General features: G+C 37.5%; 1 protein-coding gene across 1 annotated transcript in view; it reads right to left on the reverse strand.

Moving 5' to 3' along the window:
- LOC117211252 overlaps positions 1 to 21424 on the reverse strand; it is a 94217-nt gene extending 72793 nt beyond the window's left edge. The window contains exon 1 of the mRNA XM_033454974.1: positions 20517 to 21424. Coding sequence (XP_033310865.1) covers positions 20517 to 20592 — 76 coding nt within the window. The 5' untranslated portion in view covers positions 20593 to 21424. The remainder of the gene's footprint in view (positions 1 to 20516) is intronic.
- Positions 21425 to 22953: the final 1529 nt, after the last annotated feature.

Here is a 22953-nt window from a genome sequence, read left to right on the forward strand (position 1 = left end):
TAAGATATTTCAGCCAAAGAGAGCGGAAACAATGGAAGATGCAATTCGGTGATCGAATTATCGAATGAATAGGCGATGACGTTCTATGACAAACGTTTGCTGAGAGAACCCTCTGGCGGACAGGGATGACAAGATGTTTTACGCAATCGACTTTATCGGTAGATCGCGGCGTAACGATGTTACGACACTCTGATTAACCTTCTCTGTGTTTTATGCATCGAAAACACGCGTAATCACGCGCTAATCCCTTGCATTCCTATATGCCAGTTCTCTAACTTGTTGGACTTTCTAGTTCACCTGTCCATGCGAAAAGCATACCTGCGTCTATGCCTTGAAGAAGACCTACATTAGCTCCATTACTTCTTGAGTATGGGATGAACCGATCTACGCTATACCGATCCCTAAAGACTTCAAGCATAAATTAACTACATACAAGATCCCCTGCTACATGCATAATTTTGAGCTATTCGAGGATTGACATTTTTATGACTATTTTTATGACTATTTCTATGACTATTTTTATGATTATTTCTATGACTATTTTTATGACTATTTTTATGACTATGAAAGTACTAATTTTTAGAATATTATTAATTATAGGAAGTATTTAAAAAGATACGTACGTGTAAATTAAACGTACTATTTGTACATAAGGTATCGTCAAACGTTCTGAATTAAACTTTGAATTAAAACTTCAGAACAATCCACTGCATTTGGGAAGAAATATATCTCTAGAAAGAGGAATTTGTACATGTTATATAGCATATATATAGGTATATATGGCACCTAAATGGGACTTCTTTCTAATTCATGAATATATTCCATATAATTCATGAAATTTGATACTTGAAAAATATGTTTCTCATATCTATAGAAAACCAATTATATGGAATATCTGTATTACACAATAATTTCAGGGAAAAGATTGAAAGTTAATGGATTAATGTACGTATATCCATAACCTTTCTGTTCAAGATCTGTATATACAATTCAATATACTTATAGTTGGAACCTAAGAAGATAATAAGTACATTGTAAAATTATGTAACCTGATGCAAGATTCAAAAATAAAGATTATATCCTATAAATTAAATAACCTGCATGATGATTGATTGTAAGTAAATGAAAGTAGATCTTTTGGAAATTGTGTACAATGTAGAGAAGTGAAGTTAATTACAATAATTACTTAAAGATCATAGATATACGAATAAAGGGGAGAGAAATATTAATGGGCATAAGAAGATGATTATCCGGTGTAATAAAATCGAATGAAAGTTGCGGTTTGGCCGAGGGAATATGGTATCGTCGTCGCGGTAGAACTACGTCGAGCGATCGATATTACACGCGCTTCTCTCTCTTTCGAGGACCGATAATAATTCGGTGTTTTACGATGTTGATCGACCGTCGACATAATTACGCGGCAGAGCTGGCAGCGTTACGTATGCCTGACGCCCAATTAATGCCGCGACACCGGCAAATTATCGGCCATCGCGTATTTTTCTCTCGACTTATTCCCTTCCTTCCAGTTCGTCGACTCGCTCTACTCCCAAGACAAACTGAAAACATCGTTCCCTTCGCCAGTCCAACCAATTCCACCATATTCCTCCTAGAGCATACCTTAACCGTAAATTGCCAAATTTATCAGAAATATCAGAAATTCTAGGATAAAATTCTGAAGAAAAAGTTTACTAAAAATAGTCATATTTTGAGAGTCTTTTTTTTTAGTTTCTTTTACATCCAAGTAATTCCACCATATTCATTCTCGAATATATTTTAATATAAGTAAACTTTCATACTTTAATATAAGTAAATTATTCTGGCGTGGTACTATAACTTGAATAATAAGTGTTTATCGTATGTTTGATTCTAGTTGAATCTAAAATCAAATGAATCAAACATATATGAAATTTCAGGGGAAAATTCGTTCGCTAAAAATTGTAATATTTTGTAAATTTTCTCTTCGAGTGCATTCTTATGGACTCTAGCTCCAGCTCAATTAGACGAATATTAAATAGCAACATTTTATAAATTATTAATTATCAAGCTAATATATTCTCTTGGATAAGAAGTGCAAGTTTGGTAATGAGATAAGTAAAGTTCTGCAAGAGTATTTTACTAATTACAAGCCAATTGATCGTTGTACTCGAATTTTGTCGTAATGTAAAATTGTGGACGATAAGCTTACAATAAGTCTATAACCTATATCTTGCTATTTTTCAATTTACTGATGTTATTAGGTAATAGACGATTCTGACTTGTACTTGTAGTGGCAACGCGTCTTCGTGATATGATGGCAGATAGCCTATTTGACCTTACCATAATTTATGACTGTGCCGAGGATCGAAGAAAGACATCGGTAGGGTGCTTCAGTGAATGTTTGGAAAGTCGATGGCCGACGATTCGACTCGGCATCGAGCTATGTGTCCATGATATGACCGTTTACAAAATGCGTGAGATAGTTTTACTGACGGCAAGCAATTCGACATTGCATTGTCAAGGAACAGAGGATAGAGACCTAGTCAGGAGACAATATTATCTTTTTGCTAAGCAGACTCTGAGAGACTTGGGAATGTTCGATTCTCGAATCGGTTCTGAATCGAATCATGGTAATCGATCCTTTCAAAAAATCGATATCAAAGAACTGACTCTCTCTCTCTCCCCTCCTCTCTCTTTCTCACCCTTCCCTCCCTTCCCCCTCCCCCCTCTCTCCCTCTCTTCCTCTCCCCCCCTCTCACGCCCTTTCATAGATATAGGTAATCCTCTTATGCCAGCCATAGATGTGCAACTTTATAGAATTTGAAAACTCTATAAATCGAATACAAATACCAGGAAAAACTCGCAGTTTAGCTATTGTCTGCAATTAAAAAACTAGCCGAACGAAGCTGTTTGAATTGGTGTTTCAGTTGGTGACAATTTAACCTCCCATCGGAAAGACCAATCGAACGGAATCATTTCTTCGACTGTTAAGCTCGACAAGCCTGGAATCGATGAATTTATTTTTAGGTTAAAGAATAAATGAATCGATTGGATCGATTGGAAAAATCGAACGCCAGAGAATTGATTCGAGAGATCGTTTCTTTTACAAAAAAGAAATCGAACAGTCCTCGAAGGGACTGCACGACGCTTAAAAATTCTTAACATACGCAGATTCGAACACACGCTTCTTCTACCCGTTCGCCAGAGATATAACGCGCACAATCTCTCAAGCTATCGTTGCGATATACTTTCGATGCTCGTTACGATAAACGAAAGAATCGGAGGAAGTTAGAATGGCTGCTTCGTTTGGTGGCTTTCTCCTCGCTGCTATGATCGATATAGGCAAGCATTTGAGCGCGGTGTAAACTCGTATATTAACTGGCTACAGAGGTAATAAGACACGTAGCTATGACGGCGGTGAGCGTTTTACGGCGTCAAAGCGAATCTATAATTACATCTGCATCGACAGGGCGTTCACGTGCGTTCACGTGCGTACCGCGGGGGGCCGTATGCGCCACGTTTCTGCTCGCTAATCAATCGTGACGACAGACTGCTGCGCGAATCGCTTTCCTACCTATTGCTCACCTCCATATTCCAATTTCCCAACTCTTCCCCCCCCCCCGCATTTTTCCTTTCAAAAATCCAATCTCCAAAATACATGGGGGAAATTAGGATTTGTTAAGCGATATACTATTAACTTTGCTAATTCTCGAGCCCATACAGATTTATTTTTTTTTTTTATTTATTTGTTGAAATTACAATCAATTCTCGCGTTGAGAATAGCCCATACAGATGGCAAGGAGACAAATGTACTGGCTAACAAGTCGAAAATCCAAACTAAGCATAGAAAACAAACTAAAAATATATAAAATGGTCATAAAACCAATCTGGACATACGGAATAGCACTATGGGGAACAGCAGCAATGAGCCATATAACCAAAATAGAGGCAATGCAATTTAAATACTCAGAACAATAGTAAACGCGCCATGGTACGTTAGAAACGAGGACATTCGGAAAGATCTGGGAATACCAACGGTCAAGAAGGAGATCAACAGAAGTGCAAGAAGGTACAGAGAAAGAATAGCAACGCACCTAAACCGGCTGGCAGCGGAAACGATCGACACATCAAGCATAAAAAGAAGATTAAAAGGGAAACACCCAATAAATCTCACAAAGGACATAACCTAACAAACACGATGATGATACCCCGCTGGAGGTAGCCACCCACATGCTATATTAGTATACCGCTATAATATTTTACCAAATGTGCTACTGGACAAATTGTAAAATTTAAATAAATAAATAAAAAAAAATCTCGAGCCTTTAAACTTTCATATCTTGCAACCTTGTTAGGCCACGCTCAGAGTATACATCCGCTATCTGCAACATAGTTTTTCCTCGGTTCGAGACATGTACATTGGATCACAGTACGGATATTTGTTGCTGACCATGATTACAGCTCAATATATTATTATTACATATATATATAATAATAATAAATGAAATAAATATATACGTCGGAGATGAAAGGACATCGAGGCTTCCCTTTTGGAATGTTGTGAAAACCTCCAATATATTAGCCAGACTTTTACTATAGCTACACTTAAGTAATAAAACTAAGAAACAGTTTTAATGTTCTAATCCGATTTTATGACGATGGGCTTGGGCTTGAAGTGACATACCGGGTCACAGGTATGAAATAATTATATAGCTCTCCGTAAGAACAAAGAGAGATGGGGAGAAGAATACATAAGGGCAGTTCCACTTGGACTGCAAGTCAGTTCATGCAAATAGGTTTTACTTGTACGTGGAGTCATACGTGTATCACATCGCAGTCGTCATCCCGTTGACCGTGGATTCGTTATAGAACCTGAATTCGTTGTCATCGACGTCTCGACCATCCGATCGCCGCTATTACTTGTAGCCTCTTGTAGTGACCACATTTGTACCAATAAATATCAGCTATAACCTCGATGGTAAATTCGAGCGAAGGTTCGTCAAACGCCCAAAATTCTAACCTTAACCCGACATACATATATATGAATTACATAAATGAAGAAAATTATTCTCGTTTGCTTGCTTAAAATTCACCTTTGGACGATGACAAATTTTCCTAGATTTTTGTGCACCATACGATGATAATATGATTATGATTGATTTGCGTAAATAAAGACGGCGAAAAGCGAAACGGTTCTATAGATGTATATACGTGGGTGAACTGGAAGCAAGTTACACGCCCTCGGGTTACGCCATTGACCCAACTTCGGAACCCTCGTTTTCATTAATCCTTTCAACAGAGCCTCTCTCTGTCGCCACGGTTGCTCGTCAACCTTTGTAGACGACTCATTTATCCATCGATTCGGCACGCCGCGGTATATAAATAAATCATCATCCATCCCTCGCAATTTTCATTTGACTCAATTGTTTCGCTTCTTTTTTCTTTTTTTTTTTTTTTTTCGATATCTATATCTTTCCTCGTCTATATCGTAATATAATGTTTAAAAAATTTCAAAATCGAAAGTTTCGAAATTTGCAAAGCTCCAAATAGATGGAACGATTCGAAGAGAAATTTTCAAATGTAAAAAATTCTAAACTTAATGAAGTTCCAACGATTCGAAATTTGCGGAATTTCTAAATTTTTTCAAATTCCACGGTTATAAAATCACCATTTGGAAAGGTTTGCAGCGACCCATGGCCGTAGATAAAGTTCCAAGGTTAAACCACATGTGTCGGCCGCATTGTCCGACGGCAGGACGTCGTAAAAGAACAAACCCCGGGACTTTTATCTTTTTTTTTTTTGTTTAGTAAAATTTACAATCAATTCACGCATTGAGAATTTTCAGTAAAAACCCCGGGACCTACTAAAAAACCAACGGGCCTTCAAAAAAAAAATTTATTGCCTTATTGTCTACGGATTTGTCTACCCCCTAATCACTGGACTACTCGATACGACGGACCAGATTCGCAGGCTGAAGAGTCACTACCCGCTAGACCTAAACGTTAGATTCATTTAGTTATCCTAATTAAGCATATGCACTTACTTATAATACTTATAAATTATACCTATCTATAATAAGTATTAACTTATTGTAAGTAAACAGCCATGTCACTGCGCCACACCAGAAAAATTACTGAAAATTCTCAACGCGAGAATCGATTGTAATTTCAACAAATAAAAAAAAAAAAAAAAAAAAAAAAAATCTCGAAAGGAAACTTTCTCTTCCGACAAAAAAGGAAACGAAGAAAAGCTCGAGACGGTAGTTGATGGTAGTCAATGATAATCGCTGGTAGTCGCACGGTTAGTTGTATCGAGTTTGTATCAATTCTGTATCAAGTTAGTATGAAGCCTGTATCAAGGCTGTATCGGGACAGTAGCAGTTTAGTTCAGTAAGCATCAGAACTGTATCGTCATCGCTTGAGCTCGACGTGCGTCACGTTACGATCTAAAAACGACGCGCACTCGACATCGAAATAAACACTGTTGAAGTTAAACATCGTAGTACTTTAATAACACCCAACACGTCCTCCGCCCCTGGTTCTATATCGAAAGAATTCCAAATAACTCGGAAAAGTAGAACCTTTGCGAAGAAAATTCGATAAGCATTAAAAAATTTTCTCCACAATGTCGATTTCGACGATTTTTTTAATATATTTAAAATATCATATTCGGAACAACTTTTTCTCCCTACGAAAATGTTAGACTATTAACACTAACCTTGGCTATTTTACTTCACAATTTTTGTTAATATAAGAATTCACATAAAGTTCGATGAACAAAAGAAATAACGACGAATGTGCGATTTTTAATTAAATTTTGAAACCGGTCATTTTTTTCTTTTTTTTTTTATTTATTTATTTACATTTTACAATTTGTCCAGTAGGACATTTGGTAACATATTATAGCTTAGTGGTATAATAATATAACATGTGAATGGCTACCCCCAGTGGGATACCATCTTCGAATTTGATTGATTTATTTCTTTAGTGTAGTGAGTGTTTGTATGTTAGGTTATGTCGCCGGTCATTTGACCGGGCCTGGTAACATTATCGTCAATTTCCGAGATATTCGCGAAAAACTGTCGGTACTGCTACAGTGTACTCACTGAATTCTACCTATCGGTTGCCTTTTAACGCTATTAGTAGTTATTTACAAATTTACACTTCTCCTAGATTCTATATTATTGCATTTCCATTAGCGTGTAGGACATTATAAAAAAAAGCACTTTTTAACTTTTTGCACTTACAGCATCGCATACAAAAGATCTTCAATTAAAGATTTCCAAGTACGTATATCGTTGTCACAATGCCCATATCGAAACTGAATTTTTACGAACAGATATATTGAAACGAAATTCAACGTATTTTAATTAGTTGGGAACTATGGGATTCGTTCCGAATCACAGTGTGCCAAAGACGCGTGTAATGAAGACACATCAACATATAGTGTACCATAAAAGATAAATCTAAGATATGTTTACGTTGAATATGTTTAAGCTGAAGTTAAGTTGAAGTTAAGGTTAGCTTTGTTATCTGTTACCCCGAACTTATGCTAGGTTTAGCTTTAGTTTTGATTCCAATTTAGTAAGATTCCACTGGTAGAAAAAGAAGGTCCTCTGTGGTAAGAATAGTTTTCTTTTTTATTTATTTATTTCAATTTTACAATTTGTCCAGTAGGACATTTGGTAAAATATTATAGCTTAGTGGTATAATAATATAACATGTGGATGGCTACCCCCAGTGAGATACCATCTTCGAATTTGATTGATTTATTTCTTTACTGAGGTGAGTGTTTGTTTGTTAGGTTATGTCCTTTGTGGTAAGAATAGTGTATAAGATAGGATAAGATATTGTAAATCGAGATGTACCCGTAAGACATTCAAATAAATCATCAAAATATTAAAACCAAATTGAGATATGTGTGTTTGCAATGGGATTACGGGTGGGTGTATCACTTTAGATGTGATGGGTGGTCTAAATGAAGTATGGGATTGAGTGGAGGTTAGAAGCAGAATAGAGAGTTAAAGTAAAGCTGAAAAATAAACCAGATGTATAAAATCTGAAAATCGAGTTTATTGTGAAAATACTTAAATGAAATACAGACATAAACAACAACTAATAATTAACAACAATTAATAACAGTAATAATTAAATAAACAACAACCAATTAATAACAGTAAACAATAAATAGCAAGTACTGTGCAATGTCTACCTGAAAATCGAGAATCGATTTTCAACGTCCTGAACTATACCGATCTTTCTCCGTCAGTCTTCAATGTTTTAAATAATTACTCTTTCTTCTGTGATCTTGTGTATCTCCGATGTTGATCTCTGTCCGTACGTTTGGGAAATGCATGTCTCTCAAAATGGCTCTCCGTAAAACAAAGAAAGCCGCTCTGTCCGTGAAACAAAAGAAGTCGTGCGTCGAGAGACGGTCGTACAAACGTATTCGCATTTGAACTCTTAAAGAGTTTACATATATGTATATATCTGATTTATCTTTCAGCTTTATATATTTAATAATATATATATAATAAGTTAAAAGCGATGCAAGCATACATCAAATTAGAAGCATCATTCGACAAACGCCTGCATAGTAATATCTAATTCTAGTCAATTATCAACTTATAAATATATAAAGCTTAACATCGTTCGTTGGTTGTATTCTTTACGAATAATCTCACGATCGACCAAACTCGAACGTTCATCCTAATTTACAAAGCAAAATCAAGTTCTGGCTTACGCGTGGCCATCGTCTTTGGACAGCTCTCGTGTGACGACCACGCTACATAATCGATATTCTCGGTATGCCCAAATGCCTTATAACACGGGTTATTGATTTGCAACTCCGCCTCTCTGTCGGTGTATACGCGCGCATAGCACCGGCATAATAAACGCTGACCGTCCTCTCGACACCTTCTCAAACCATTCGCCACGCGTTCCCCGCATCGCGTCGCGTCCCGTCGATCTAAGAAAGATAACCCATAGTATACATACGGTATACGCGGACAGTTATCGCCTCGTTGACCTTGGAATCACCGATGCATCGTCGTCCCGGAACTACAAAACGTCTACACTTCTCCGCTTATTTCGCCTAGTCGCGTGCTCGTTTGCTTATGTCAAGCTACATACGAAAAAATGCACTGGTCTAAGTTCGGTTGAAATAGAATTTTGGAGATATTGGTAGATACTTATATATATATATGTACATATAGTTTGTGATGTGGATAATTGTAGATCATAATTATTGTAATACTAGATATTCATGCAAACTCATATTTTCATAAAGACAAACGAAGGAAGGTTTCTACACGGAATGTTTTATCTATTAAATATTATAATAATAATTGTGATATTAGAATACGTATTATAATAGGTGTTAAACTTCGTATATTTCATACAGCTTTGAATATTATGCGCGTTCTGTGGGTTTCTGTACTTTTAGATCTCACGTAAACATACAAAAACCCGTGATTTATTTATCAAATATTTTTTCCTGTTTATATATTCGCCAATATATATATATATATATATATATATATGTATACAGTACAGTATATATACATATATCCATATATATACAGGGTGGTTGGTACAAGCGGAAAGGGGGTGATTCTACGCGAAAGAAGAAATCGAAAATATAGAATAAAAATTTTTTTTTTAATTTTTCCATCGAGACAACGATCTACAGTGAGATCCGTTATAACGAGACGCGATAAAGTGCACGCGTACCGAGCCAAAATTCAAAGTCGATTTTCTCGAAAACAAAGCCTCGAACGAAAAATTTGTATTCTATATTTTCGACTTCTTTTTTCGCCTAGAATCACCCCCTTTCCGCTTGTACCACCAGTTACCAACCACCCTGTATATGTAATTATATTACCAATTAGACACTAGACGGCAGTAAACGCAGTCTATTTTGTTTACATACTTTTTCTGTTTACATATTCGCCACTGTATACATATATGTAATCGTACTATTAAAGAGACACTACAATGTAATAAATTAGATCTGTGTGATCAGATAGCACATAGAACAGATTCCAGACGAAGTGAACATTGGAACTACCATACAAGCTTACATACATGTACCATACTACTATACATGTTTAGCCGAAACAGGCAATAAAATATTTAACGAATGGCAAAGTGCTAATCGAGATTCCAATATTTGCACGCGTTCGGAATAAAGAATGTGTTAACAGACTGGCACCTACTATAGGATAGCATTAAACGGGTCATTGACTAAATAAAATAGAAAAAAGGACAGGGAATGGTTTTTCTGCATTGTACCGTGTTAACCTAGGGGAATAAGGACAGTTTACTGGTGAATTGAGAATGAAAGATACTAGTGAAATGAGATTAGCAGATACTAGTCAAATACAAAGAAATAATACTAAATTGGTATTTTGCTAAATAAGAGGACTAGTAATGGTTTCTGGTAAATTGAGAGCAAAATCTAGCAGAATAAAGTGGATGGATATATATTAACTAAATACAGAGAAACATTAGTATCATATTGGTACTTATGACAGATCAAACGAATAAGAATGGTTTTTGATAGGTTAATTGTAATATTGTGAATACTTACTAACGTGAAACTGCCGCTAGTGTATTAAATACAAAAAATATTAAATACAGGACGAACAAAGCAGATGGAAAATAAAAACGATAAATAAGATACAGGAAAATAATAGTCGATAAAAATAATTGAGAATAGCCATTACAAGTAACAAATAACTGTCGATGATGGCCCGTTGGAAGACTGTTTTCAAGACTGTTACAAACTTGTGAAAATTATCAATTTTGTTATCACGCTTGTTAACCGACATACGCATTCGGTTAATAGGGTTAAATTTACCGTTAGAGGTACCGTGTTGTTGTACAAAAAGCGTGAATGAGAATGTGGAAGCTCTGCAAGGAGCATAGATTTTAAACAATTCGAGAATACTATCGGATAATTTATGCCACTAATTAAGATATTACGAAGAAACAAGATGTCGCATACGGTACGTCTCTGCTCAAGCGTTAACATATTTAAACTAGGAAGGATAGGTGTACAGTTTTTACAATAAAAAACGAATTCTACCAGGGCAGCATTAATAGATACTAGTCAAATACGTTACATATGAAAACGATCACTATCGATTTAGGAATGTATACTTTCAATTTCATGGTTCTTGCGAAATGAGAAAAGATACTGAGGGTGAACAACGATAAATGTTAATTGAACAAATATAAATGTTATCGAAATAATGTATGAAAATAAAAATAGTGCTTGACTGAAACGTGTATTTAGTAAAACGGGACCTGTGAATACCAGTTGAACAAGTGTCGACACTAGTTAAGATATCAAATGCAGATTAAAAAAGAAGTTTGACAAGAGTCTTACATAATAGAGTTAATCCTATCGTGACTTTTTAATTTTTATTTTGCAATCTTGTTTTTATTCCTACAAATAAGGAGGCTCTTAATGTCTTAACACTATGGGCACCGTGTATTGCGTATAACATAACCTTTAATTCCCGCGTATTTTTCTAGTGACTGAAAAGACGGTTCACACGGTCGCTCAGAAACTTTGTTCCCGTCTCCAATCCACAAAATGTTAAGATATTCAAGATGAAATCGAAGCAAGAAATCAATATGAAATTCTTTCATATTTCGCTCAAACATGAAACGCTTTTCGATGTGAAAAAGATACAGTGAGTGGAAGTGGACCGAAAGCAGCAAGGTTAAAGATTAAAGCTTATTCCTCGTACGGATGGAATATATGATATTATAACGAAATAGTTCGAGAAGGTAGCGTTTCACGGGGAAGGAGAAGTGGGCGATAAAGCTGAAACGAGGTAAAAAAAAGTGGTAGAGTTGAGACTAGCGACCTACGGTAGCATGTCATTCCGGAAGTCCGGTTAAAGTAGCGGTTGCGTACACGAGCGCCTGCTTGATAGGTGGCACGAGCAGGGAAGCACTTTCGCCCGTGCGTAAACCTTCCTTAAAGGCCGCCACCTTCTCGCAACTCCCCCCACCCCCTCATTGCTTAATTACACGTTGCTCGTTAATCGGTCTATCGAACGTTCTCCTAACTCCACGTTTATCGCGAGAAAACTTGTCGTACGTTGATATTTTCGAAAAAGAAAATATCGATCAAATATCAATTTAATTATTAATTAATTTAGAAATTAAAAATTTGTAATTTCAAGATTTCGTACAATTAAACGATTGTTAGCCTCTTGTTTCATAATATTGAAAGTCGAGTTACAGACATGGCAAAGACTACAGCTTCGATCTAATAAAGATAGGTTATATCCATGACAAAACGTAGTTCGAATTCTAACCTCAATTTCAAAGGTTATTTAAATATACGTTATATAGAATATTTGAATATTACGTTTGCCGCGGTGTTACGCCAGTAAATAACTAACATCGCCCTAGTATAATAGCTACTAAAAAATCACGAGTCAAGAGGTTAAACCTTTCACGAAACTCTTTAACCTATGAGTTACTACTCAAGTAAGCGATAAGCATGTACGTTTCCGTTGAAATTGATGTGTTTCCATTATTCGTGATGACTGAAAAACAACCTTTTTTACAAAATAAAAAAAAAAAGGGAGATTTGCTTTTGAAAGACTTAATGATTCCAGCGTTTCGACAAAGAATACTTCGAATGGCGGCTGTTTGCTAATTTGCAGTGTGATTTCGAGCCACGGCCACGAAGGCGATAGGATAATAATAAAGCTGCAAGGAGTATTGCGCGTGTTATTCGCGCAGTGGAAACAGCCTTGCGGCTCCCACTTTCCATTGCGTCACCGCAGGATGAGACCTTCGCAAGCCTCGTTACATTTCGGCCTCCGTTCTTTTTCTTTCTCGTCAACAATCTTCTCGTCAACAATCTTCTCGCCCAATTCGATGATTAGTCTCTCGTAAAGACATTTCGATAAAAATGACAACGTATTGCAAAACTTAAAAAGGATTGTCTTACGTATATCTTGTGCATTCTCGTTTATCTTTCACAGTACATTTGAATAGCATGGATTTTATAGTAGTTGCACAGTACATTTAAAAACAAAGAATACGTAATTGTTCGTTATAATAATTATAGGTTTCAATTTGTATTTTTCTGCTGTATGACATATGAACAGCAAAATGGCCTCAATATTCGGCGGAATCATATTTAACGCTCACTAGATTCTTTATATAATTAATTCGTGCTGTATACTAATTTTTTATGAAATACATACAACGACGTATAACCTAACCCCCAAAAGAATTATAGTCTAAAGAGTAAAACGGGAAAAAACGCTGTAGTTTTAGAAAACTGAATTACATTTTTATTGCTTATTTTATGTAAGGTCGCGTCAAACGTCTTTTATAAAATACCATAAGACATGTTACAAACCTAAGTAATAGTATTTGTATATTCTGAACGCGTATGTATCATATACAGTACAATTACAGTAGGATACAGAACTGAATTATAATTCACAAGAGAATCGAATGTATAATATAATTGTATGTCTCAGAATGGACGAGTGTTTAGCACAGAAAGAATGTTTAATACATATTTTGCTTCTACTTGTATATGCATGTATCAATTTTTCATTTTCTTTTGTCTGCCACTATATCTGTTCACAGTAAATATCTCGTAGCTCCTATACATATGCATACACAGACACAAAGAGATAAAGGCGTTATATGTTAGATAAGTGCTCAAATATCTTCGTGAACCAGTGTGAGTCGTGAATCGAATCGTAAGTTATTAGTAGTGGCCGATACGAACACATTGGCTCGAAATCGACGAGTGTTTACGCGTTGGACACGTTGGACGCGCAGGAGACGCGTATCGATCGCGCCGTGACGATAAGTCGATCGTGAACGGCCTCGTAATTTATTATTCGTAATTAATGGTAATCATGGCCGATCGCGTTCGATTACGAGCCGAGTCGAATTACTTGCAACACGTTCCCATCCTGACGCCATATTTTATTCACTGTTTCCCTCGGTTAATGTGCAAAACTATGATTCTAATCATTTCGACATAATAAAATTATCGTGTACAACCGTAAAACGATATAATACTAGAGAACGATCCTTTTCTAGCTGTTATTTCAGTTATTGTAATTTTCGTAATGGTTAATAACAATCTCGCAATAATTTAATCAACGATACTTGGTTTAAAATTCAGATTCTTTAACGCTTCCAGGAAAGATATGCTCCACTGATATATACCAATTTCAAAAAAAGATGTTTATCAAACAAGGAACTTATGATGCAATAAAATTGTTCATAATAATGGCCTTCTAATTATTTTCAGTAGTGTACGATATAGGTGATTTCGTTTCCTGAAATTGTAATAATAACATTCATCTTCATATATTATGCTTCTAATTGTAATTGGTGTATACGTTATTTTATATCCTTTGATTTATATAATCATCAGGATTTTTCTGGAATTATTTAGAATTTTTCTATAGTGGAATTTCGAAGATCTTCCTTCTAGAGAAAGACAAACGTAGATAATAGAAGGTCGTTGGTACACGAGCCGCCAGCTCGCTCTTTGCGGTCCGATTTCAATGTCATCGACATTCTTAATATGGACTTGCCCATATTTCGTTTCGTATCCTCATAGGAGAAAGACTCGGACGCGCCGAATTCGGAACCTTGGGAAAGGTCAGCGCTCGAAGGACCTCGCTGGAAACACCGAACAAACCTCCGAACGACAATTATCCGTGTTTCAGCTAAACAAATCTAATTTCTTGCCATTCGAATCGCATACACGATGAACATCATTCGAAGGCTCTTCGCGATTCAACTATATCACGCCATTCTTGTACTATATTTTCTACTATATTTTTTCCACTTTTTACTTCCTTAACCTAATTCGTACCTTTGTGGAACAGATACGTGATAATAGAAATATGTACATAATGGAAAAGATCATAGCAAATATATACGTTACTAGCGCCACATGCAGATGTGTAACAATTTAAGGTTAAGAAAGAAGAAAACAAATTTCATACATTTATTGTTTCTAATGATATATAAAAGTACATTATATTACTAAATACGTTGCACTATGGTAGATACGTTGCTTCAATCCACCATGCAAGTTCTCAATTAAGATTCCAAATTCTGTTACGGAAAATATGAAAAATGAGATTCCCTGTAACGTACATATTACACGGATATATTGCTTTTACATTTATAACAGAGCAATGCGTTATTATATTTATAATCAAATTATCAGAAATAACAAGTAAAGTTCGAAACTGTGAATATAGACGCTGAAAGAGGCGAAACGAAATAAGGAGTACAAAATATTCCTCGAAAAATCCCTAGAAGATTCCTAAAGAACTTCAAAGAAACAATAACGAATTTATAAAAAAATGTCGAAGGATCTATCAACGAGATTGAACGATCGAATAGTAACTGGTATCTAAAACGTGGAAACATGAAATTTAAGGGAATAGAAGATGAAAGACGAGGGGAAAGGCGACGAAACGCGAAAAGTACCGTTGCGTGGGGAGCAGAATGGCGCGGTTTTGCAGCGGGATAAGGAATTCTACACCGGCGAATATTCAACGCGAATCACGCTCTCTGGGAGTATCGAGCTTGCACCTGGACCAGTTTTCTGCCGCAATGCTGCCGTGTCGAAGCTGTCTCTCCCTCTCTCCCTCTCGCTTCTCCTATATACGCCACTACTCTCCTCCGCTACGCTCTTCCCTCCATACTTCCCAGCTTCCCTTGCTCTCACTTTCTCTCTCTCTCTCTCTCTCTCTCTCTTTCACTTTCTGTGTCTCTCGCCCTACGCGTTTGCATTTTTTTCATCAAAACGTTTCGGTCGTCGGACGAGTATAGTTCCACCGGTGAAACGGATGCATTTTAAATCTTGCCGCACGATGAAAATTCAACGCCGTCAATGGTATAAACAGTTTCTATCATCGAAATTGAGAAAAGCTTATCTTTCTTTTGTCCGTCGTTAGGTTCTTTGACACCAGAGATGAAAAACTTCTTAATAAATTGATAGGATACGTGAGAGATTATGGAAACACATGGAATTAACTTTTAAGCGTATGGTGTTGGTATATGACAACATAACCTATACTATCGTTACGTGAGAGATTATGGAAACACATGGAATTAACTTTTAAGCGTACGGTGTTGGTATATGACAACATAACCTATATTATCTAATACGAACCTCTCTGATCAACTCCACTTTTCATAAATTTAGTAAATAAAAACTACGTAGAAAAATGCACAAATATGAAATAAGTTTTTTAATTTTGCCATCTTATGAATCATAGACCGACGATTTCAAATTATTTCGTTGCATTTGAAGAAACCACGCATTTAACGATTCGAATATTTTCGGTGCGATGTCGGAATAAAACGCGCTATATGTATACTTACATAGAAGATACAGTGTAGGAAAGGAGTGAACGAACTCCCGGTGGAGGTCCTTCAGACGGGCGAGCTCTGCGATCGAAACGCATATACACCTGTAATGTTAGCGTGTCCCTGACTCGGCAATTAGGCCAATGCCTTTGCGAATCGATGACCCGACGAAAAATTGTTCTTATTCGCCACTAACTCTACGCTGCTGCTGACCGCGGAGTCACGGAGAAATATTTCGATTTACTAGTTTCTTTTAAATCAGTCGATAATCTTAACTAATATATATACATAGAACTCGATCATTCGTTAACGTACACTAAGTTAACCTAAATTTAATTTTGAAAAACTAATCGGTCTCCTAATGTACAAATTTCGTGAAAATGATAAAAGTGAGAAAAATTATAGATGGTAAAAAAAATCTAGTGATCAGGTAACTAGCAATTGAGAAATGTAAATACGCGCGATATTGTTTCAATCTAGGAAGAAAAGCCGAAACTCGACATGCGAGTTCACGCAGGTTATATAGAGAAGAAGTTTCGCATAGTTAGAGAGATGTGCGCGGAGAAGGGACGAATTTCTCGATCCCTTCGCGGCAAAACCTTCGTCTGATGAGAAGCTTTAGCTGTAGGGGACCTTAGATATTCATGAAAATGGAGTTCCCTAGCGCACCGACGAGATACAACCGTGAAAATTCAGACGACAGGTTGCTGGCTCCTCCATTCTCACCAGAATTACCACCATTGCCTATTCACATTATTTAAAATCGGCAAGTTTAAATTATTCCATTCGATCATTTCGACCTGGATATCGAAAAATTAAATTAAAAAATTTATGATACAATCTTAAAAGGTCGTCCACAGAATTACCACCATTACCTAACCTATTCGCAATATTATTTAACATTAATAAATTCATAATTTTCTATTTCTATTATATTGATTGAATATCAAAAGATAAGATTGAAAAATATAATTCGAAAAAGTTGAAAAAGCCAAGCAATTATGTTCAGGTTGGTAAGAATGAAGGAATAATTTACTTACACCTCTTTTGACGCTAACTGCCTGCTTAAACAGATATAGCGAGCGACAGATGTTACAAATTGACGCCCACTACTTCAACAGGTGTAAATCTGACGTAAACGCGAAATTTTCTAGTCGCTCTAGAATCGTTCTCTTACCAGTCGTTCCCCCTACTCTCTATCGGTATATTTTACGCTTGTAGGCAATGAGCATCGTAGGTCGATGTTTGTTTGTGATAACGATAATCGTAATTCATACTCAACGCGTTCGTATATTAAACGATAATAAATACGAAATAAACGACGAGGATAATCACAATAGAAGTTGAATGGTATATTAAAAGTTTAAGTTGACGATTTGTCAACAACGATTTACGCGTCTGTTGCAAAAATACGCGTCTGATAGAAACGGCCAGGTGAGGTTGGCATTGCCAAACACGATATTGCTCCCGCAAACATTTATGTGCTGTGAAACAGGTGCGAGTCGTGCTTCCCGTGGCACGATACGTGCCAGTCGATGTGCCGTGTCCGTACGCTACGGATAACGGACAAGTGCTTTGAAAATATTACTAGCGAAACATGCCCGTAAAGATCCCCACGATAAACCACCGGTTTCTTTCGAATTTACTGCTATATTTTACTTACTTCTTTCGTTAATCATCTAGTTGTGTTAATTACAACAAAAATTGATATAGGGGATTTTATATTCTATACGTATGTATGTATATTGAAAAAGATTTCAAATATTCAAATGTTTGAAAATTCATTTCCAGGTTCAATGATGTGAAAGAGAAAAGAACGAAATTTCATCAGTTTCAGATTCTTGAAACAACACGATTAAAATTTTTGAAAATATCGCTATCAAAATATGGCCATAAAGAATCCTCCAGTAATATTTAAAATTATCTAACTACATTAATTGCACGTGGAATTAAATAGAGAATTTCACACATTCTATACATTTAAGAATTTTTCAGATATTAATATGTTTGAAAATTCATTCGAATTAGTACCAGATGATTAACGATGTAAAATAAAAAGACCAAAATTTCGCTAATTTGAAATTCTTGGAGTGATACGATTAAAAATGTTGAAAATAGCAAACAGAAATACGAGCTGTATATTAAATAAAGTTCCTACTGTGTTTTTCCGAGCCGACGTAACTGCGAATCTCAATTTTCCGAAACAAATTTAAAAGTCAATTAACCAGACTATCCCACACGACGCGTTCAAAGCGCGCAAGGAATATTTGTAACTGTAACTACATAGTTTCCTGGTGCAAAATGCGAACGCGATTAATTTCTTGTCGATAAACGTAACGAGTCAGTAATATCAATTGATGCCGATCGATTTTCCCCTTATTAAACCAATCATTCTTCTTTTCGATTTTCTTCGCCAAAGTGTTTCTTCCGTACCAACCATGTATACACGTTATTAATCTTAGTGCTGCACGAAATATAATTTTCGAATAAATTACATTAGATCACGTCGTACATGCTCACGCTCCCACCTTTCACTTTTCTTTCCTTTCAACTTTCTGACTTTCTTCGACTGTATTAATTACACTATGTCTACGCCTCTAAAGTTATATAGGCATGCACATGCAGAAAACAATGTTACAAGCAGAACGAAATATATTAGGTTAGTATTACTTATCGTTAAAATTTAAACTGGACAGTGGCGCCGATCTGCTTATCTGTTGTATTTTTGTATATAACACAAAATTCACGTTACTTCTCTTGCGGTGGGTATTAAGAAATCACAATAAAAGCCGTGAATACGGCGCCAGACGTTCGTGCGGCCAGTAAAAGGGACAAGAAAGTGGAGAGGCCGGTCCGGAAAGCAGCTGTTCAATAAAAGGATGTTCAAACCCTATACGGCCAAATGTCACATGGTTCGCATCTCACTACATTTACGTACTAACATATTCAGTCACCATTTTTACAATCTTCGTTGTACAGGAATTTTATCACTTCGAAAAACATTGCTTATTCGTCACGAGGACGTTGTCCAAAGATAATAAAAATTACAATAGGAATATGTCGCATTTGTCGAACGGTTGAAAAGTACAAGATATTTATTATTGAAGATCGCACTGATAAAATTTGCGCACGTTATTAATGATCGAACGTCACCGTGACATTGTTTTACGAATTACGAGTAAACGTTATGTAAAAAGACAACGACAATGAAAGTCGCATACCTAATGAAACTAGCCACAAATCAAACGGTCCTCCATAATCTCGACTCGGATGGTAAAGCGGTGACGCGTTTCAAACGATCGTAAAAACGCGTGAAACCGCGCGCAAGAAAACAAATGTCGGTAACGCGCGGTTCATGGGGTGTTACGGGTCAGGCTTTATCCTTCGTAAAACACTCGGTCGATGTCGATGCGTCCTCGAACAATATGTTCCTTCGCAGTTTATTTTGTTCGAAGCTCGATTCGATAAGATACGCGACCCTTTAAGAAACACCGTAGCCTCGATATATAGAACGGATATAGAACGTTTTCTTTCTCATCGAAATGTTATCGATATCGTCGTTTTGAAGCTTAATTATTTCTCCATTACCTTCTATACGATCGTCGACGAATACGAACAGTCAACGGTGCTTTGTGTACCGTGTGTTACGTGACACATCGATGCGAACGCGCACACGTATGCCGATGAACGTCTTAGAAATCAAATCTAACCTAGAAACAGCTGTTGGCGACAAAAGCGAATTAAGAAAAAGCGAACGCCATCGAGAAATCGATCTCTCCAGCAAAAATCTAATACCTCATTGGACCGATGTTATTCGACATTTTTCAGGTTCGATTAACCCCTAACAATATCCGGTCGGGCGACGCATTCAAGGATTATCGTTCGTGACACTGTCCAATGTACTCGAGCAACGAGCATGGAAGCAACATGCCCCAAAGGGTCAACCAGGCATCCACCTCGATACAGGTTTTCACCAGGTGCACACCGATCTAGCATCGACGCCACTGTTCATGTACCTACATATATAGGTGTACATCTGTACATATGTATGTATATATGCGTATATGTATGTGTGTGTACGCGCGCGTGTCGAAAACGCAAAGGACAGAGGTTGGAGAAGAAAAATTGCGAAGGTCGTGCGCTCACCCTCGAGCAGGTGCCAGTCCTCGTCGAGCGAAGCCAGAGCCTGTGCCTGATTCGCCTGTTGTTCGAAGTCGAGCATCTTGGCTCTTCGTTCCAGTCTGGCCTGCCTTTTTATGGCCCTTCGGCTTCTGTAGTCTCTCCGTTAGCACCGACTAAATATCTTGTATCACTCCACCTCCCACAGTAACCGACCACGTTACCAATACGTAAGTCGAATCGTACCGAACGGCCACAGAAGCAAGAATAATGATATCGTTCGTATTTAAAGAGAACGTGGAGACCGCGCGGAATCTTCTGTCGAACGGCAATTGAAAACTGGTATGTATATCAAAGTCAGACTTTCCCCTCGAAGAAACGTCCGCTCGGATTATCTCGAACGTCCTTTCGTCACGAGACTAAGAGCGAAGAAGACGGTTAGAGAAAGAGGAGACCGGGAGTGGGAGGGAAAAAGTTAGAAAGAGAGTGAATGAGCGAAGAGCGAGAGAAAAATAGAGAGCTGTGGTGGAAAGGACGAGATAGCGCTTCTGGAACGCGAGCGTCTCGAGAGCCACGAAACTCTTTTTCCGTTTAAAACTCTACTCTCTGTTTACATCGATGTTTCTGATTGGCCTGGTGTCGGTGATTCCCCGTCTTCGACTGGGGAAGAACGGCGCGCAAGCGTCCCTCAATTCTTTCGAAAGATCTAATGTAAAATTCTTTCGAACAAGTTGGGAGAAATTTCCTTTTCAGAAGAGAAAAAATTCCAAAGAACGCGGCTATTGTATTTATTTGACGGAATCCTCTGTGTAGGACGGAAAGAAAAGAGAAGGAAGGACGACTACGGTGCGTCGTAAAGGGACAGTGAGAGAGAGAAGCTCACCGAGAAGACGAGCACACCCGCTCACGTGCATACGTGGCGGTACTCGAACCGCGACTGATTTCCCCTATCACTCCGTTCTCAGCTGCCACCCACTAACCGCCCCCCACCACCCATCGGTTGAACCTCATCCCCCCACTCTCTCACTCTCTCTCGCCCCGCGCTCACGAACCAAGCTTGCTCGTTCCAAGCAACGGTAGAACGTCTGTCGTTCCCACTTCACCCCACGCCGTCCCTTACCAACTTTTCGCACCCCTTTCTCTCTATCGCTGCTTTCTCCGTCTCTATCTCCCTTTGCCGCACTTTGCACGCTCACTCATTCCCTTCTCCTCTCCCTTCGAATATATAGGGTGCGGTAAAAATCGTAATATAACTTCTGGAACGAAGTGATTGTAGTAGAAAAGATGAGTCGGAAAACCGTAATCGAGTTTCTCCGCGCAACTGTTCGATTTTCAGAGAAATTACTAAAAAAATGGGTCGAGTGTAGACGCACCTTGTTAAAGTTAGGGTAAAGGAATTACTTAAACTACTTTTGGAGTTACATACTTAACCTATAACGTTATCGATTTATTGGGTTTGAAAGCATATATAAAATGTTAGATAGAATATTGTAAATATTAATTGACAAAGGAATTTTACCAGAAACTGTAACGATACGTTTGCATTGAACAAGCAATGGCTAGTGCGACGCATCGAGCACTCTGCTCGAGTCCACAAACTGTATAGTGTATAGGTCTCATCGTTGAGCGTGTACGCGTTTCTTCGTCTTTCATTTCTCTCTCGTACTTTGTAGTCTGAGACCGTTAATGCAGAGGAGAAGTCCGCGAGGCACTCATGAATTCTCTTCTACTCTCTATTTCAGTTCCTCCCTTGGCCCCTAACTTCTTTGCCGTTCTATTTCAACGGCCATCTCGCTCTCTGTCCATATCCTCTCCCACTCTATCGACAAGCCCGATTCTCCATCTCGCTTCGACGTTACGATTCTTGAGCTCTGTCTTTCACGACGGTTCCATCACCGCTCTCCAGGTTATAGCTAGTCCGGGTTACCGGTAACCGGCCGGTAAACGCAAAGTTATGCGTCTCCAGGTTTTAACCCGCTACTTTTTAGCGATGGTTCCCGGGAAACGAGACAGATGTAGCCGATTCTGTCGTCTACCCATATTATGGACGCGGCAGGTAGTTGACAAAGTCGAGTTATCGATTTTATCGTCAATTAAATAATCTTCAAAGCGAATATTTCGAATTTTGATTCGCGAAAATGCGTTCAATATCTCACAAAAAATCACGATGGAAAGTATGGTTATAAAAGATTGAGGTAAGAAACGTAGACCGCGGTATCTCGGGTAAACATGTTTCGGCTGAATTACGATGTTTCGTGGCGAATCATCGCGAACAGCTTGCAGAGACTTATGAATCGAGTAGGCGGTATGAAATCTCGTCACAAGTGCCTCGTGAACTGCTTTACGCAATCTCACCGCGGTAAGATATAAAAGCGATTTCAGTATAGTTACAATGGGCAACTTATCTAATATTAAATTATTTCATACAAATTATCATTCATAACTTATATTGTGATCATGATCC

The sequence above is a fragment of the Bombus bifarius genome, unplaced genomic scaffold, assembly GCF_011952205.1.
Source record: "Bombus bifarius isolate JDL3187 unplaced genomic scaffold, Bbif_JDL3187 scf7180000007970, whole genome shotgun sequence".
NCBI classification, from domain to species: Eukaryota; Metazoa; Arthropoda; class Insecta; order Hymenoptera; family Apidae; genus Bombus; species Bombus bifarius.